We start from the raw sequence: 18,163 nt of genomic DNA on the forward strand, positions 1-18,163 counted from the left end.
AGAACAACTTTTGCATCCGGTCTTCACCCCTGCTTTGGGTTATCGTTGAGAAACCTCAGCTCTTTCATCACCACTTTCCTTGACCTGAGGGGTCCATATATTCTGTTCCTGGGGAATATGTGTCCATGACAATTTTGGTAATTTATGTTTTTCTTTAAGGAGTGGAATTTCTAATATTAATAGCATTTTGATACTGCAAGTAAAGGATAATTTGTTCAATATCTTCATTAATGATCTGGAGGATAGTGTGGACTGCACCCTCAGCAAGTTTGCAGATGACACTAAACTGGGAGGTGTGGTAGATACGCTGGAGGGTAGGGCTAGGATACAGAGGGACCTAGACAAATTAGAGGATTGGGCCAAAAGAAATCTGATGAGGTTCAACAAGGACAAGTGCAGAGTCCTGCACTTAGGATGGAAGAATCCCATGCACCGCTACAGACTAGGGACTGAGCGACTTGGCAGCAGTTCTGCAGAAAAGGACTTAAGGGTTACAGCGGATGAAAAGCTGGATGAGAGTCAACAGTGTGACCTTGTTGCCAAGAAGGCTAACAGCATTTGGGGCAGTATAAGTAGGGGCATTGCCAGCAGATCGAGGGACTTGATCATTCCCCTCTATTCGGCACTGGTGAGGCCTTATCTGGAGTACTGTGTCCAGTTTTGTGCCCCACACTACAAGGATGTGGAAAAAGTGGAAAGAGTCCAGTGGAGGGCAACAAAAATGATTAGGGGGCTGGAGCACATGATTTATGAGGAGAGGCTGAGCGAACTGGGATTATTTAGTCTGCGGAAGAGAAGAGTGAGGGGGTATTTGATAGCTGCTTTCAACTACCTTAAAGGGGATTCCAAAGAGAATGGAGCTAGACTGTTCTCAGTGGTACCAGATGACAGAATGAGGAGTAATGGTCTCAAGTTGCAGTGGGGGAGGTTTAGGTTGGATATTAGGAAAAACTTTTTTACTAGAAGGCTGGTGAAGCACTGGAATGGGTTACTTAGGCAGGTGGTGGAATCTCCTTCCTTAGAGGTTTTCAAGGTCAGGCTTGACAAACCCCTGGTTGGGATGATTTAGTTGGGGATTGGTCCTGCTTTGAGCAGGGGGCTGGACTAGATGACCTCCTGAGGTCCCTTCCAACCCTGAGATTCTATGATTCTTGGACACCCCACGCCTTGCTAGAGGGGTTCAGATGGTGGGGATAGCCAGTCTCGAAGGCACCAAAAATGCTGTGCTCCAGCTCCTCAGCCCTAAAATAGAACATTGAGGACACCCAACTTTTCAGCGTGGCCTGCATTAGAGGGATTCATGATTCACAGAAAGGGGTTCAGTCCACTCCTAGGGGAACATCCCATTAGACTGAGCTGGTTTTCAAGAGCCAGAGGTCTGTACTTCAGGTATGTCCTATATCCAAATCTACACTGCGGACAGAGAAGGCATAGAAGAGAGAACAAATCACAAGATGCAAAAAAAAGTAAAGGTCACAAGCATCTTTTTGTACTCAAAATAACTTTTATTTTTTCCATTTTTTGTACAAATAAAGAAGCCCTCATGCGCGGAGAGATCATGGAGCTGCCAGACCAGCATCCACTCACAGATTCAAAACCAAGGAAGACAACTCTCATGATTCTAGTGGAGAATAAAAGCTCTTGGGCAAGTCTCCACTGGTCTGGCCCTGGGGGTTTGTTGAGCCCTTCCATATTTGTCTATCATCTCTCTGGGTTCAATTATTAGCATTGTATCCAACTGCCAGGCATTTGCCCATGGAAAGGCAACATGGCCCCTCCTGGTGTCATTTTGCAATGCCCATGCTATCTTGGAGCCTGCTGCACCCAACATCTCTGACCATACCAGCTGCAGCAGGTAATACACAGCCCCACAACCATTATTAGCTCTAAGATGAACTCCAGGCCCAGGACAATTGATGGAGTAAAATGCTCAGTTTTCTGCCACTACCGTGAAGCTGCTGCTCCTCTCCCTCTGTCAGGCTTGTGGACGGGGTGGCTGGCAGAGGTAGAGCCGTCAGTCGATGGGGTCAGTCCTTGTCTCCAGCAAACTCTTGGGGAGGTGTGAGGTTAATTTACCTCCCTCACTGTCTCCAGGGTGGGGGTAAATCCCACTGTCTCTGGCGACAGCTAGATTGCTTCAGTCCCACACTTCCTCCTCTCAACCCAGGAACTCCAGAAGCTCCTGTCTCCTCCAGTGAATTTTCAATCACTTCTTTTCTCTCTTACAAGACTGAATTTCCAGAACATAAGGAGGCAGCTGCCTCCTCCCAAGGTCCTGCTCTATGGTACAAGCACCTCACTAACTCAAATTTCCAGCTTCTCTCCAAAGTGCTCACAAATCACATACCTGTGGGGACCAGGCAGGAGCCCTAGCATGTGAGACTAGAATAAAATGAGACAATCAACTGGGAGCATGACGGAGGTGGGTATTAGAGAGCATCCTCTAACAGAGCTCAGGCTTATTGCACACTGTCACAAGTGAGAGCTGCTGAGTCATGTGACAGCAATGGGAGTGGGTGTATCTGGGGATCAGGGTTCCTCACAAACTGACTGGGTATGGGGAGGAGAGAGCTGTCCTGAAAATGTCCCTCTACCTCTGCTCCAATCACATACAATGCAGCTGGAAAGGGCTGTGGAGGACAGCCCACGATACCCTTGGCCATTGCATCACTGACAAAGGGCCCAGCAGTGTCATGCCGTTAATAAAAGGAAGTGGGAGGCTGAAAATCCTGCACAGTTCCAATTTTTTATTAACATTTCAAACCAAAATAATCAGCTATGATCACAAGTCCCAGGAAATACCTCAACACTATGAAAATGGAATGTTGTTGTTATCAAACATAACCAAAGTAGATTTAAAAATAAAAGTTGCGAAGACTCCAGTGTGACACCTTTGGTTTGGGGAGGAGGTTGCAGAGGAGCACAGCCCCATACTGCTGCTCCGAGTACCACAGGTAACTCCACAGAAGGGCCTCCACTCCTCTCTTGCAGCAGTCTTCAATTCCTGTTCCTCCAACCTGCACAAAACTTCAGGGGAATACTGGATACCAGAATGAGCTAAAATCAGAGCCTGTTTGGGCTGGTTCTCCTTGGTAACGTCCCTTCTGCTTTCTCTCCCCAGAGCTAAAGGCCCCAACCTGTTTCCTTCCCTGAATGCTGCAGACTCAACTACCTTTCAGGCCCCATGCTGCTACTTCTCTTCCCAGCACAGCCGAGAGGCTCCAGGCCCAACACCCTTCCTTTGTGAAAGAGGAAGGCGAAGAGTGCCACAGGCAGAGCATGAATGGGGCAGAGGTCCTATAAGCTGAGGACAGTAGATGCCTGTAATTCACTATCTTTCAAATGCAGAAATGGGAGCCTATCGCTGTGACCCCAGCTTGTGAAGAGCAATCCCTAGGAAAAGAACCTCCTGCAAGGACTTGGGCTGGCTGTGCCTGCAGCTGGGAGGGGCACTCTGCTCTCAGGGTCAGACACAACAGGCAGGGTAGTTACACAGCAAAGAGTGTACAGGGCTTGGGGCACTAATGTTGGACAGGTGCATGCAAAGCCCACCTGCCCACCCAGTCCATGTGTGCAGAGAGCTCACAGGTGCAATAGCTGCAGAGGTGTGCGCCTGGCCCAGTCTGCACTGGGCCTTTACAGATCACTCCGGCCACATCACAAACGTGACTCCTTAAATATATTAAATTACAAGAATAGCAGCACCTCAGTACACAGGGGCCCGAAGCTGGGCCGAGCCATGGGCATTCCCAGCTATTGCGCCCACTGACAACATCGTGAGGCATGGGACAGGATTGCTCCCCGCACCCTCTGCCTTGGGATGTCAGGCACATCTCTGCCCTTCACAATCCCAACACCACTGGGCCAGGTTGGAGCAGGAATGCTGTGAGCTGCCAGAACCATAGGTGCTTAACTACACAGTATCACACATCATCTCACACCAGGGAGAAGGGGAGACACTAAAGCCAGTGTTTTCACTCCCCTAATTTCATGCCCATAACAGACAGGCTCAGCCAGTGCACTAGTGAAGCAGCTCTCTGCCCATGGGGATGGGACCCAGAGGCAGAGCAGCAAGTAGGCAGCCCAATCCCCCGGCGAGGACAGAGAGGGACAGTGCTGTGCTGCAGGCGGGCAGGCAATTCCTCCATCCTACAGCGGACAATGAGGGGCATACAGTGCAGGGAGGCAATTGCACAAACATGCAAATGTTTCTGATATTTTTATCTTACATTCAAATTTCCTTTTAAAACAAAATCTGATACAAAAATAGATACATTTGCAAAGTGATTTCTTAGCCAAAGGGAGGCTCCACCTGTCTGTTGCCATGGCAAGGAGGGAGGGGAGTTCCTCTGCATGGCACAACACAACAGCTGAAGCAAGCAGCCTCGAGGAAGTTGGGGCCCTTGCTGCAGCAACACGAGGGATGTGCCACAAAAGATTGGAAAATCGTGTACAATGGAGAGAGTCCTGTGCAGATAGAAGTGCAGCCTGGATTCATTCTGAGCAGATGCTGCCGGCGGGCTGCTGTGAATGCTTTCACTCAGGCATGTGACACTGGGTGGGAGGATGTCTCAACCTCAGGCCACTTAGTGATACACAACAATACACTTAACCTTTATTCCTAGGCTCCAAAGCATGCAGAGGCAGCTACTACACCAGAAGCAGCTTCTTGGCCCCAAGCAAACACTCACCTCTTCCTGTTGGGTTATCACTGCTATGACATAATTTCCACAGTGGCAGGAAGGGCTCTCCTAAGGGAATGCTAGCAATAAATAGAGCAAGCACAGGGAGGGCATGTGAAGAGCAGGAAAGCAGCAGGTCCTGAGGAAGGCAAGGGCACAGCTTCCCACCTCAGGTGTCTAGAGAGCCCCTTTCTCTCCTAGCACACAGTAGAGTCAGGGCACAGGATAAGGTGCTCGGTCCAAGAACACAGCACAGCAGTTGGAGAAGTAGAAGTCCAGCTAAATTTACCTATAAGGTTTCCTCCCACATACACGTGATAAGGGAGTGGGCTGGGAACCTTGAGACCCGCTGGAGGAAAGTCACCCGTGGAACTGGTGCCTTGGCTGTCCTGGCCCAGCAGCGTCCCCCAAAGTAACAAACTAAAGAAGTCTGGGTTAAGGCAGCTTGTAATGTTCCTGCTTTGGCAACACCCAATGCAGGGATATGTTTGGGTGGGGCTGTGGCCTCTAACCTCTCCATCAATGCACCTTTTTTCCCAGTACACTCTACCATCCCCTGCAGGGAAGGGAGAGCTTGACCCAGTGTCTCTCACCTTGCTCCGAGCATGGCTTACATTCAGGTAAAGCTTTTTGCTTTGTAATTTGAGAGGCAGAAAGATTGAAGCCTGGAGACAAGATATGGAACAAAAACCATAAGGCTAAAGCTGGCACAAGCAGCCCTAAGAGCAAGAAGGAAATCAGACTGCCCCTCAGATCCATGCAAAAAAGATTGCAAAGTGACCCAGTGTATTTTGCTTCCTCTGTAAAACTCTTTCAGTCCTTCAGGCTTCAGCCCTAGTCTGGGGCCCAGGCCTAGCTTGAACGGCTGATCATCTCCATGCTATCATCATGGGCCCCTCCATCCATTGATGCTTCGCTGCTCTTTAATGCCTTGCTTGATACTGCACTCAACGCATCGTCTTTCATCAGCTCCGAGGCTAGCAGTGAGGTGACAGCACAGCCGGCTTTTCTCTTTGCTGCAAGAGAAGAGACTGTGAGAAGTAGCCCAGAGAAACCCTTATGCAAGCTCACTCTGGCACAGCTCACAACCCTCCAGTGCTGGCTGCTCAGAGAGAACAGGCTCAGAGGCATGGTGGGTGATGCACTGACAACCCCCAAAAATGCTTGTTTAATGCTCCTGAAGCATTCAGTGTTCCTAAGGCATCAGGGGACCCTTCTCAAAGAGCTACGGTCCACACAGCATCCAGAGTTTGAAGGCTGTGAACACCAAGAAGTGAAGGGAACTGATTAAGAGGTGGGAATGGGGAAGTGCAATATGGGATACCCAGGAGTACAGGGATGGAATTAAGCAAAGGAAAATCTAAGCTAAATCTCAGAGAACACTTCCTGACAGTGACATCTATGAGGCTATAGATGAGCCACAGGAAAGTGGGAGCCCCATCACTTGGGACATTTATAAATAGACTGCAGAATATCCTGTAGAACATGGTGTAGAAAACTATGCTACAGGCAGAGATATCATGGTTATAGGCCCTTTAGAAATTAATAGAATACTTCTACACTGGCTTGGCAAAGTAGAGGAGAGTAGATGTCACAGATGGGAAAGACATGCTGAGTCCACATAATCAGCTTAGCACAGTATAGGTCATTGGGCTGCTTAGTGTATGAGCTAGACCATTCAGTGCACATGTTCTTGGACTTCTCTGCTTCTGCGGTGGTAGCCCAAGAAAGCCAGTTCCCAGTTTCTGTCCCAGAAGGCTAAACTGTGGGAAGGGGCATCTACCCTGAGTTAAAAATCACAGGTTAAGAACTTCAGAGAGTTGAAGGTCCTCTCCACACATTAGCATGGAAACTTCCGAGAACAGAACCAAACTACAGGAATATGATCATCACAGAACAGGCAGCTCCCCATCCCTTGGGCTTGGGAAGAGAACCTAAGGGCTTTCTATGGGGGCACTGTGCTCCCAGCAGAGAAGGGAGGCAGGAAAGGCACAAGGCTGAATGGAAAGGGCTGTCCCCACTAGACTTTGCATCCCTCAAAATAACTCCATGGACATAACAGCCAATAGTGCCTTGCAGCTGCAGATGAGCTGTGGTGTCCAGTAGCACAACACCCAGACAGCTCTTATACTTTAAGATGTTTCTTTACAGCTTAAGGCCTGAGCTCAGTCAGAACATGATGCTCTAGATTTCATTAGGATCACGCTTGAGGCTCAGCCAAACAAACAGCTCTGAATTAGGACAGCAACTATGCCCCGCTGGGGGCTCCAGCACAATGAATGGCTGAGGCTGGGGCACAGTACTAACGCAGGGAGGACAATGCACCAACACCATTGATATGCAAGTTCAGACAGCTCCATACGCTGAATATCCACACAAAGACCGTCTCTCACACTCACTCATTAGAACAGGTGCACACAGGAGAACTCACGCAATCAGACACCCTCGTGCACTACATGCTGTTGCATGCAGTCAGACAGACTCTCAGACAAATGCACACACAAATTCAACTTATGGCCCACATGCAGGCACTTTCTCAGGCCTCTCTGTCCAGGAGGAAATCTGTTGGGAGGAGAATGCAGAAGGTGATGCACACAGAAATACAGAGCAGCAGCTGAGATGCTGCCTTGAGACACTGCAGTCACAGAGTTAACTCTTTACAAGACAGAAAAAATAAATCCATTTCTAATGTGAAGCTTCCCATGCAGCCTCTAGAACAGGGGTGGGCAAAATTTTTGGCCCGAGGGCCACATCTGAATGGGGAAATTGTATGCAGGACCATGAATGTAGGGCTGGGGCAGGGGGTTGGGGTGTGGGAGGGAGTGCAGGGTGTGGGCTCAGGGCAGGGAGTTGGGGTGCAGGAGGGGTGCGTGGTGCGGGCTCAGGGCAGGGAGTTGGGGTGCAGGAGGGGTGCGTGGTGCGGCAGGGGGCTTGGGTGCAGGAGGGGGTGCGGAGTATGGCTCAGGGCAAGGGGCTGGGGTGCAGGAGGGATTTGGGGTGCAGGCTCCGGCCTGGTGCCACTTACCTCGAGCAGCTCTGGGGTGGCAGTGGCGTGCAGCGGGGCTAATGCAGGCTCCTGCCTGCCCTGGCCCCATGCTGCTCCTGGAAATGGCCAGCATGTCTGGCAGTGGCTCCTGGGGGTGGAGTGGGGCGGGGCAGGAGGCTCTGCCACACGCCGCCCTCGTCTGTGAGTACCACCCACGAAGCTCCCATTGGCCGTGGTTCCCTGTCCCCGGCCAATGGGAGCTGCGGGGGGCGGTGCCTGCAGGCGAAGGCAGCGCACAGAGCCCTCTGCCGCCGCCCCCTCCCCGAGGGGCCACAGGGATATGGTGCTGCCCGCTTCCAGGAGTGGCGCAGGCCAGGGCAGGCAGGGAGCTTGCCTTAGCTCCACTGCACCACTGGGCTGGCAATCCCATGGGCCGGATTGAAAACTCTGATGGGCTGGATCTGGCCCACAGGCCGTAGTTTGCCCTCCCCTGCTCTAGAAATTGGGCTTCAAACACCAAGAACAAATACGCAACAGTATGCAAAGGAGACATGCAACCAGCAAGCACAATATGTAACTACAATTCCCAAGTGGAGGCTCCCCACATGTGGCTTAATCCTTTTTTAGGGCCTCCTATAGGACCCTGCTAAATACCTATCCTCAATACAACACCCACTCAAGGCTTTTCCCTGTGACAGCCACACCAGGCCCCTGCTTGCACCCTGGTTACAGATCCTTCTCCTCTGCAGCCCCTGGGCTTCCCCTGATACTGCTTCCCTGGAACTCTCCTGGCCCTAGGTGTTTATCCCTGTCCCAGGACCCCACTTCCCTGCCTGCACCCACCCCCTCTCTGTTGGAGATTTCACCCGCCCAAGCCCACATCCTGCAGCCATAAACTACCAAGCCTTTGCCTGCACCCCAATCCTAATCACTAAACCGTGTCACAAACCTCCACTCTGCTTCCAGTACCACCTCTTTGAGCTTTTCTCCTGTATGCTCCCTGCACCACCTCCTCCATCCTTATCCCTACTGTAGCCCTCCAAGCCTATGCCTGTATTCCATTCCTAAGGCTTATTTCCATCACATCTCTCCCCACCCAAGTCCACATTCCCATCAGTTTCCCATCAGCTGCCTCTACCAGAACCACCCCCAAACCGTCTCTTGTCTCAACTCAGATCAAATGGGAGGCACAGACCCCCATTCCCTGCCTAAATCCTTTTGCTCAATGGCTTATCCTTGCTACAGACTTCCCAGGTTTCTTCCTGCATTCCCTTCCTAAGGGCACATTTATACTACAGCCTGAGCCCTGGTCTACACTAGGAGTTTACATCTGCATAGCTACATCTCTCAGGGGTATCAAAAATCCACACACCTGTTAGACACTGCTATACCAACCTAACACCTGGTGTAGACAGCACTAGGTCAACAGAAGAATTCTTCCATCAACCTAGGTACCACCTCTCAGGGAGGCAGATTACTTAAACCGACGACAGAATCCCTCCTGGTGTGCTGCTAAGTGTAGATAAGCCCTGAACTACCTGCACTTATGGTCATGGGCTTATCTCCATCAGTCCCTTAGTCCACTGCCTGCATCACCATCTTTCAGGCCCAACCCCATCACAATCTGCACACCCAATCCGCTGTCTACACCCAAATTTACAGGAATATACAGGCAAAGCTCCCTAGTCCACTACCCAAACTTCTTGAGAAGCAATGATTATGGCTGTGCTTGGAGAGCTCCTGTGGGGGGTGGAGAAGAGAAGGAGGAGGAAAATGAGAATAACTGAAGCAGTAAAAGGGTAGACAGAGGTGTCAGCTGGCTGCATTCTCATATGATGGGTCACTGCAGTACTAGAGTCAGGATCACTGGACATGCTGGCAGGAAAGGAGAAGAACGAGGAGAGAGACAGCAAGAAAAAAAGCCTGCTGTGGCCAAATCCGGAGAGCAAGGTGACCTGGCAAGCCCAGCTCTGTGGGCCAGCCCTAGGTCTAAAAAAGGCAACCAGGCTGGGCCATGCTTCACATAGGAAAGTAAAAGGAAGAACCAGTGCAAGATTCAAACACTTCCCTAGTTACCATTAAAGAAGGCCCATTTCAATTCACTACTGGGATACTGCAAGACCCGCAGCCTCAGGCTGCATGCGTGTCTCAGTCTCCTCTTCTAACCCTCCCTGCCTGCGGCACATGAAGGGTTACACACACACAACGAGAGTTGGGGAGGGGAGAACAACATGCCCATGTGTTACCCGCTCAGGTGTATCCTCCTCCACCTCACAGAGTGACAGAAGAGAGTCTGGCAACAGGAAATAAGAGAGGCACCAGTCAGATCCCACTAAGAACACTCCTTCAGCCCCAAGCCAGAGAACAGACAGCAACTGGGGGCCTCCCCACCACTACCAGGAGCTCCACTCTGAATGAGGTTTTGTACCTCCAACCATTCCAGATGGCCTATGTTGTATATGGCCAGTTCACACCTCGGAGCGAGAGAGAGAGAGAGAGGGAGGTTCTGCTGGGATGCCAGACACAGGCCTGCTGATGGGGACAGCCATGATACAGAACCCCAAAATGCTCATCGGAGTCTCCTGGCCAGGTGGGAGCCCTCCAGCCGCCTAACTGGGTTCTCACAGCTAACACAATGGTGGAGTCAATCTTTGTTTCAAACCTATCAACATCTCCCTTCTCTCCCCTCCTTCCTGGGTCTGCAGCCCAAACACTAGAAAGACTCTTCCAGAGAACGAGGCAAGAAAGCTGAAGCCTGCATCTAGTACACCCACTGCGACCACCAGTAGGTGAGCCCCCTGCCCATCACGCATACTCTTCCCCCCAAAGGAGACCTTGACAGGTTACCCCTCTCTCATGCTCCCTCCTATCCCTTGAGCAGGTTCTCTCTATCATGCAGACCCACTCCCTTCCTCTCACACAGACCTATCCCCATCCTCCTCCTTCTGGCAGGTGTTCTCTCTCTCACATGCAGACCCATCCTCACATTCAGCAGGTTCTCGTTCACACACACACACACACACACACACACACACACACACACACACACACAGTTCTCTCTCCCCCCTCTCAAGTTTCTCAAGAACTCCAGGGACCCGCCTGACCTACACTCTGGATTTTAACAGTAATTCTCATCAGTCCTGCCACCAGTATAGCTATGGTACCGATGGCAGTGCTTGGAGCTCCAGTGTAGGCAATATTCCAGGAGCTTCCAGTGTTTTCCCTAGTGTCAGTTAACTCTGCTTTGAGCTGCAAAGGCTTGCAGCATGCTACAGGGTCAGCCCAACAGAGCAGACCCTGACTGTTGATGAGAAGCTCTTTGGGTTTCTCCCACAGTTGTACCATAAGTTTCCAGCAGCTCTGCAAAGGATCAGTAAAGCATTCAGAGCCACTTGGCTATTAGTGTCTCCAACCAGAGAAATTAGGTTCTTGCCATGGATTAAGATGCAACCCCCAGAAACAAAATGTGTTGTGGAATGGAGTGAGGGATGGCAGAGGAAGGACTCATTGCCCATTACTAGTAAGTTCCCACCTTTATCAAGGAGGGCCATCTTTCTCTCTGCCACAAGCGGGACAGCATAGACACTGGCTAACAAGGAGACGGGGCCACTTCTCCGCCCCACATGCGGAGGCCTTGTCTTGCCTGAGGAAGGGAAGGCCAAGCCCCAATCCGAGGCCAGCACTGGTACACCACTGCCGCCTTGTGTTGGGACACGGCCTTGGACACGTGGGCCAGACAGCAAGCCTCACTGGTGGAAGCAGGATTCCTGACCGATTTCTTTATTCTCTTAATTCTATCCCAAGCAGCAGATGGCCTGAGCAACATCATGCATACAGAAAAGGAGACCAGCTGAGTCACTCAAGTCACAATCCAACCCTGAATCAATGAGTTAAAACCATGACTACAGGACAATTGCACAGTCTCACTGCAGGAGGACACTGGGCTATTATGTGCACACATCCTGCCAACTACAGTGGCCTACACTCCTTTCTTAACAAAGTAGTTGGAAAAAAATCCCCCTTGCTGACCCTCACCCTCCCCACAATGAGCCCTTTAAGCTACTAAGCAGAGTCCCCAGAGGCCTGTCGGCTTTTCCATTCCTTTACATTCTAGCAAGGAGCTGCTAGCGCCTCTGAATAGAGACAGCTGCCTCCAAGGGAAGAGAGTCAAAGATCAGAGCTGACAAGATTTACACACAGTTCCTCTGCTCTTCAGCTGCTGCAGTGAGCTAGGGTGAGGAGTGATATGGGGCCAGGAAATGCCCTAACAGCTCACATAGTGGTGGGGCGGGGAGCACATGTCCCAGTGAGAATGCACTGGTAGTGCTGGTGGAATACACTAAGTTAGGGTAGGAGATTTATGGGAACATATGGAAATGCAGCACCTGGAGAGTTATAAATATGCCCCTGGAAATGAAGACCAGTAAGTTCCCCCACAGATACAAGCTACTAATGAGACTGGCAGAGATGCAAATGAGGTTCCAGCCCTGAGTACCTCTGCAAACTACAGCATCATACACCCTGATAAAGAGAGCAGAAGAGGGATCCAGCCACAAGCCAAAGGAATACCCAGGGCAACATGCAGTCTCTAAGCAGATAAAACTGAGCAATACTTCTCATAGCCAAGCCTACATTGCCCATTCCAGATGGCTTACCCCACACTGCTCCCTGGAACACCACTCTCTCCTGGGTACCTCCTGAGCCCCTTATTGCAAGGTTGAAAAACAATCAAAGGAGTTGGATGACAGCACTTACAATGGGCCTACGTTCCCCTGATGCAGCTGCAACATCGTCTCTGCAGAGCCCCAGCCTATCCACTAAAGCTGACCTAGGTCTGCTCCTCTTATTCCTCAGTCTTGCTTGGAAATGTGAGGCCAGCTGCATCACTACATTCTGTCTAAGCCCCAAACTCTTCTATGGCATAAGGCGCAATCCCTAACATCCCACAGACATGGAGTAATATTCCCTTCCTGTTCTTACAGGTACTGAAGGGGAAATGCTCCTCCTCCTCAAAAAGAATCCAAAGCCTCCTGTACAGGAAGCAGCTGATGCTCCATAGAAAGCTGACTGCCAGATGGCAATTCCCTGCCTGAATCCAGTGAGCATGCTCAGAAAGACCAAAGTGTGTGGCGTGTGCAGGCACACTGCATCATGGAATGGAACATGGGAAGGTGAGTGGGCACTACTGCATTGTGGGACACTATTCCCATTCGCCCTGTCACTAACCCATGCCCATGGTTAAGGATACAATCTGGTCACCGAGGGCACGGATTCCAGGACTAACAGATCTCCGTGACTTCTTCAGCTTCAGTCCCAGGTGGCAGGGCTCCCACTGTCAGCCCCACTGTGACCATAGCCTGATTTTGTATATTTTCCCCATGATTGTTCCATGAATTTTTACTTAATTTTTCCACGACAAAATTGTATCCGTGCCCATAGTTATCCCCTCAGTTTCTTCAGCAGCCACAGCCTTCTCTGCTTTCCTCACTTACCCATGATCACTGAAGACTCCCTTATCACATCTGAACTCTTTTCTCCATTGGCTTGTCCTTCAGAAAGTTATCACAAAGCCTCTTAAATTGATATCTATAACCCTCTCCTGTCCCCTCTGATATTAAGACAGCTGGCTCCATGGGAACTTGCTCTCTCTTCTGCACCTGGAGCGCCCCCAGGTAAAAAGATAAACTGCAGACTCTGAAATTCACAAGTCCCACATATATGCCCTTTCTACCCAGCTCAAGAGCTGGAAATCTCAATATATACTTCTCATTTGCCCTCAGCATGGCAGACTAATTTCTCTTCCTCCCTTATTTTCAAAGCTGCTGGAGATCTGCCAGCTCTCCAATATCTTTAACTGTTTTCTCCACTCACCTGCCCCTTCTTTACCTTCCCATTTTTCAGGGGTGGAAATGGCTTCTTCTTTTCTATCCCCTCCCCTCTTCCTCATACCAGAACCTTAGGGGTTGATCATTCCTCCCTCCTGAGATTAATTCACAGCTATACATGTGTCTCCGGTTCCCTCCAGTCATAATTCTGCTCCTACCTAAGAAACCTCTATCTGTGGAGGTAGCTCCACCTCTGCCTCCAGACCCTCCTCTACGGCAGTGGTTTTCAAAATTTTTTTTCTGGAGACCCAGCTGAAGAATATTATTGATGCCCATGACCCAACAGAGGTGGGTATGAGGGGTTTGGAAGGGGCTCAGGGCTGGGGCAGAGGGTTGGGGAGTGGAGGTGAGGGCTGCAGGGTGGGGCCGGGAATGAGGGGTTCAGGGTATGGGAGGGGGCTCTGGGCTGGGGCAGGGAGGGCGGAAGGGCATCAGGGCTCTGGGGTGGGGCCGGGGATGAAGGGTTTGGGGTGCAGGAGGGGGGCTCAGGGCTGAGGCAGCGGATTGGGGCACAGGCTTTACCTTCGGCAGCTCCCTGTCAGTGGCACAGCAGTGGTGTTAAGGCAGGCTTCCTGCCTGTCCTAGCACCGTGCTGCGCCCCGGAAGTGGCCAGCAGCAGGTCCGGCTCCTAGGTGGAGGCACGCAAGCTCTTGCCTACAGTCACCGTCCCCCCCCCCGAGCTCCTAGCAAATGGGAGTGTGGAGCCAGTGCTTGGGGCAGGGGCAGTGCGTGGAGCCCCGTGGCCCCCCACCTAGGAGCTGGACCTGCTGTTGGTCACTTCCGGGGTGCAGCATGGTGTCAGAACAGGTAGGGACTAGCCTGCCTTAGCCAGGCAGCATTGCCAGTTGTATTTTTAACGGCCTGGTTGGCAGTGCTGACAGGCGCCACCGCGACCCAGTGCCTTACATTCCGCGACCCAGTACTGGGTCACGACCCCCAGTTTTAAAAGCACTGCTCTATGGCATCTCACAGGGTTAAATTCTTGGCCTTCTGCTTTTATCACTAATGAGAAACCTTCACTATCATTTCAGGCTGACAGAACCGAGTTGTAAGTTTCTCTCAACACTTCTAGTGCACCCTCCTTACTATACAGCTGCTTGTCTGACCCAGTGAAGTTGTGGCTTCATCTCAGCTTCCTTTCCCTTATGTCCACTCAGAAGTGACTCTGCTGGACAATGGAGTTCTCTCAAACCCAACAGCATCTCCTCTCTTCCCAGTCAACTCAGAGGTCCATTCTCAGTAACTATGGTGTCATTCTTAACTCAGCTTTCCTTCACCTCCCATACCTATCTGCCACCATCTTCACAACAATGACCCAGTACACTTGTCCTTGCTCCCACTTCATCCAGGTCTTCAGGTTCTCTGCTTGGATAACTGTAGCTAGCTCTCTTCTTTACAGCTTCCACAGATCCTATGTGCCCAGACTCCAGAACACCCAGAACACACTGTTCCTGGCACACTCTCAGAAAAAGCAGTTCAGCTACAATTCTCAAACAATTATCTTGTAGCCCAGTTGTTTCTGAATCTGCTTCAGATTGCCTCCATTTTTTAAAACTGCCCAAGATAACCTCATTGTCTCAGTCTCTCCTCCTGCTTCTAGTATTAGATTCCTCTTCTCCACCCTCTGGCCACTCTTGGTACTCTGCAGTGCCTGCCATCTGGATTCATTCTCCTTGTACCTCGCCACTTCATCAACTCTCCAGATCGTCTCAAATCGCCACCTGCGAGCATGCCTACAATCCTGTCCTGTCTCTACTAGCCATTTTCATTTAACAGTGCAGTTGTGCTTCACCACTTCTGCAAGAAAGTAGAGCCACCATTGTGCAGTCAGGAGAAGTCCCACAGCTTAACCCATGCCATTCTGGTGAAGTGCTGCAAAAAGCATTTGGGGAACCAAAGACAGAATGAAAGACACTGTGTACAAACAACATTTGTTATCGATTAGTCAGAAAAACAATTTAGGAGAAGCTGAAAAGGCCTTGGCACGCAAAGGAATAGCATCTACAGTGACACTAGTTAGCAGTGCTGAGAAATTTTTGGCTTCAGGGTATTAGTTGATCATTAGCTGGGGTCAGGAAGGAACAACATTGCACAATGACGTGCCTTATGGGAGTTTTTACACTTGCCTCTGGCCACTGTTGGAGGCAGGATACTTAGCCACAAGGATTGCTTGTCATACAGAACAGACCAATTCCCATCACTCTCTGCACCAGGGGACTGTCTCAAGCAATGCTTACCCTGGCGAGGTCCTCTCTTCCTCCGGAACGCTGCTCCTGACTGCAGGGCCTCCATCAGGCTGTCCATCACCCCTGTCTCATCACCCTCTGCAAGGAAAACAGTAAGTCAAATGGGGACATGCAGTGTGCTCGATTCATTTCTGCCACCTCCAGTCCTCCCTCACCATGTGTTGGATTATATTAAAGAAGTTCTGTATTAAAATCACAAATGAGTTTGATTCCCCATAGTTTAAATTCCAGGGTATTACTAATTAAGAGGTCTCTTGGTTTTTGGTACTGTTTCACTCCCTCTATGTGTGAAACTTACAAGCTGCTAATTGTGTTAGTACATTCTAAGGCAGAGTCTGTTCTCAAAGCAATTCTCTGTAACAACAACTACTCACACGGAGAGAGACTCAAAGCAATACCCTGTAACAACAGAAACAGCACCCAGAGACTCCGTGCCCTTTTGTTGTATTCATCTCGCTTTGTTAACAATTGTGATTAAAATAGAGATAGAGGATGTATGTGGATGGATGCTTGGTGTGGATAATAACTGAATGATTATGGAGGTGCCAGCCTAAGAATCCAGTGTCCATCGACTGAAGAAGGCATCAAGTGGAAATAACCAGAGGACCCCCGGAGGGCAGACTGGAATCCACCCAACAGCCTCAAGAATGGGAGAACCAAAGAACAAGATAACATCTGGCAGCACGGAGCAGTCAGGAATGTGCCATCTGCTGATTGATTCAGCAACAGCATGATGAAGCAATTCCCACAGACTGGCATAGGAAGAAATTCCTATAAAAATGGACTCTAGAAAGTGAGAACTTTGGGGTCTGATTCTGCAAACCAACTTCCAGGAGCATCAAATGAGCATCTGACAAGGTCCTGCTCCCTCCTCATGTCCAGGCCACCTGGCCAGTGGCTTGGCATGAGCAACTCTGAGGCTGGTAACTATGATAACAACCTTGCAGAACCTGTGTGTGTGTGTGTGTATGAATGAATGTGTGAATAAATATGAAATTGAATGGAATGTTATAGCTATGACTAACTGCTTACTATGATTCTTTCTGTATTCACAATAAATGTGGCATTTTGCCTTTTCCCCTTTAATAAGATCTTGCTGGTTTTTATTTTATTGGTATAACACATGTGCTCCTGATCACAGAGAACGACACACATGCGGGAACAGTGGGAGTGTGGGGACAACAATCTCTCCCTTTCCCCTCCCCTGCCAGGAGAGCAAACAAAGAACTTCTCATATCTTTCCCCGCCCCCCTACAGGTGTGGGGAGCAGTGAAAGAACCATTCCTTCTCTGGGGGAGAGGGGGGGAGGAGAAAATAACTGATTTTTCCCCTCCCTCCACATGCACAGGGGAGAGGAAGCTGGAAGAACACCCCTGTGCCTCAATACACACAGAGGAGGAAGAGTACCACACCCCAGCACAGACAAGGAACGTGCTGGCCTCTCTGGAATTTTGCACAGAAGCTGGGGAGATTGATTAGGGCACAGAACTGAATGGGAATATACTCCTCCCCGCACAGAGAAGCTGACTGCCAAAGCTGCAGGGGAATGGCTTGCAGGGAAAGCCTCTGAAGCCACACTCAGCAGCAAAATAACCCAGCAGCTGGGGCCTTTGAGAGAATGGAAAACTTCAGAGAACGTGCCAGAAAGGCTGTCAAAGAATCAGCTCCCCCTCCTCCCCTGTCTCAGGCATTCTCCTTGTGCCTGCCTGGCTCTCTTGTTTTCTGGTCCTCTCTTTTTAGAGTCTCTGATTATTAGTGCCATCCACGCCCCTCTAAATCCCTTCTCACTCTCTGTACAGTGCTCTGACCCCTCGGGAGATTAATCTGGCCTCAGCTGCTCTCAATCCCTAGCAACAAGCGTGTCACTGCGTTCACAGAGCATGTTCCAGCAGAGCCATATGTGGCACCTGTGTAACAGAGGCCAGGCAGCACCATTGCCCCCTCCTGCCCAACAGGTAGCCCTGGCCCAGGATCCAAACAGCAGACGAGCAGCTCAGTCTTCCCTTCTCCAGCTAAGCACAAAGCTCCTGCAAAGGACCCTATTCCAACTGGAGGAAGCCCTGGGAGAGCCCCACATTCTGCTCCCATGAAGAAGCAGTGTTCAGAGAGTGCAGAAAACAGTCCCAGGACTACTATGCAGAGTGCAGACACACCCCTAATCTCCTCCATTGAGATTACACTCCACGGGCAGCGTAGCAGTAGCTGTAGTTTTTAAAGGGTTCTAGAAATGGAGTCCTGCGTGAAGTCAAATGCTCCTCCCTGAATCAGCTGGCTGTTCCCCATGCACCCAGCAACTGGGGATTTAGCTGGCACCAGTATTCCCTTTCACTCCAGGACTGAGACCCTGTAGGTATGCATTTAAGA

General features: G+C 50.4%; 1 protein-coding gene across 1 annotated transcript in view; it reads right to left on the minus strand.

Annotated features, from left to right (window-relative positions):
• Positions 1-2,732: 2,732 nt before the first annotated feature.
• DIAPH1 (diaphanous related formin 1) overlaps positions 2,733-18,163 on the minus strand; it is a 164,014-nt gene continuing 148,583 nt past the window's right edge. The window contains exons 26-27 of the mRNA XM_084636395.1: positions 15,791-15,877; positions 2,733-5,698 (exon numbers count right to left, since the gene is read on the minus strand). Coding sequence (XP_084492521.1) covers positions 5,535-5,698; positions 15,791-15,877 — 251 coding nt within the window. The 3' untranslated portion in view covers positions 2,733-5,534. The remainder of the gene's footprint in view (positions 5,699-15,790; positions 15,878-18,163) is intronic.

The sequence above is a fragment of the Lepidochelys olivacea genome (genome assembly GCF_965140295.1).
Source record: "Lepidochelys olivacea isolate rLepOli2 genome assembly, chromosome: 8".
NCBI classification, from domain to species: domain Eukaryota; kingdom Metazoa; phylum Chordata; order Testudines; family Cheloniidae; genus Lepidochelys; species Lepidochelys olivacea.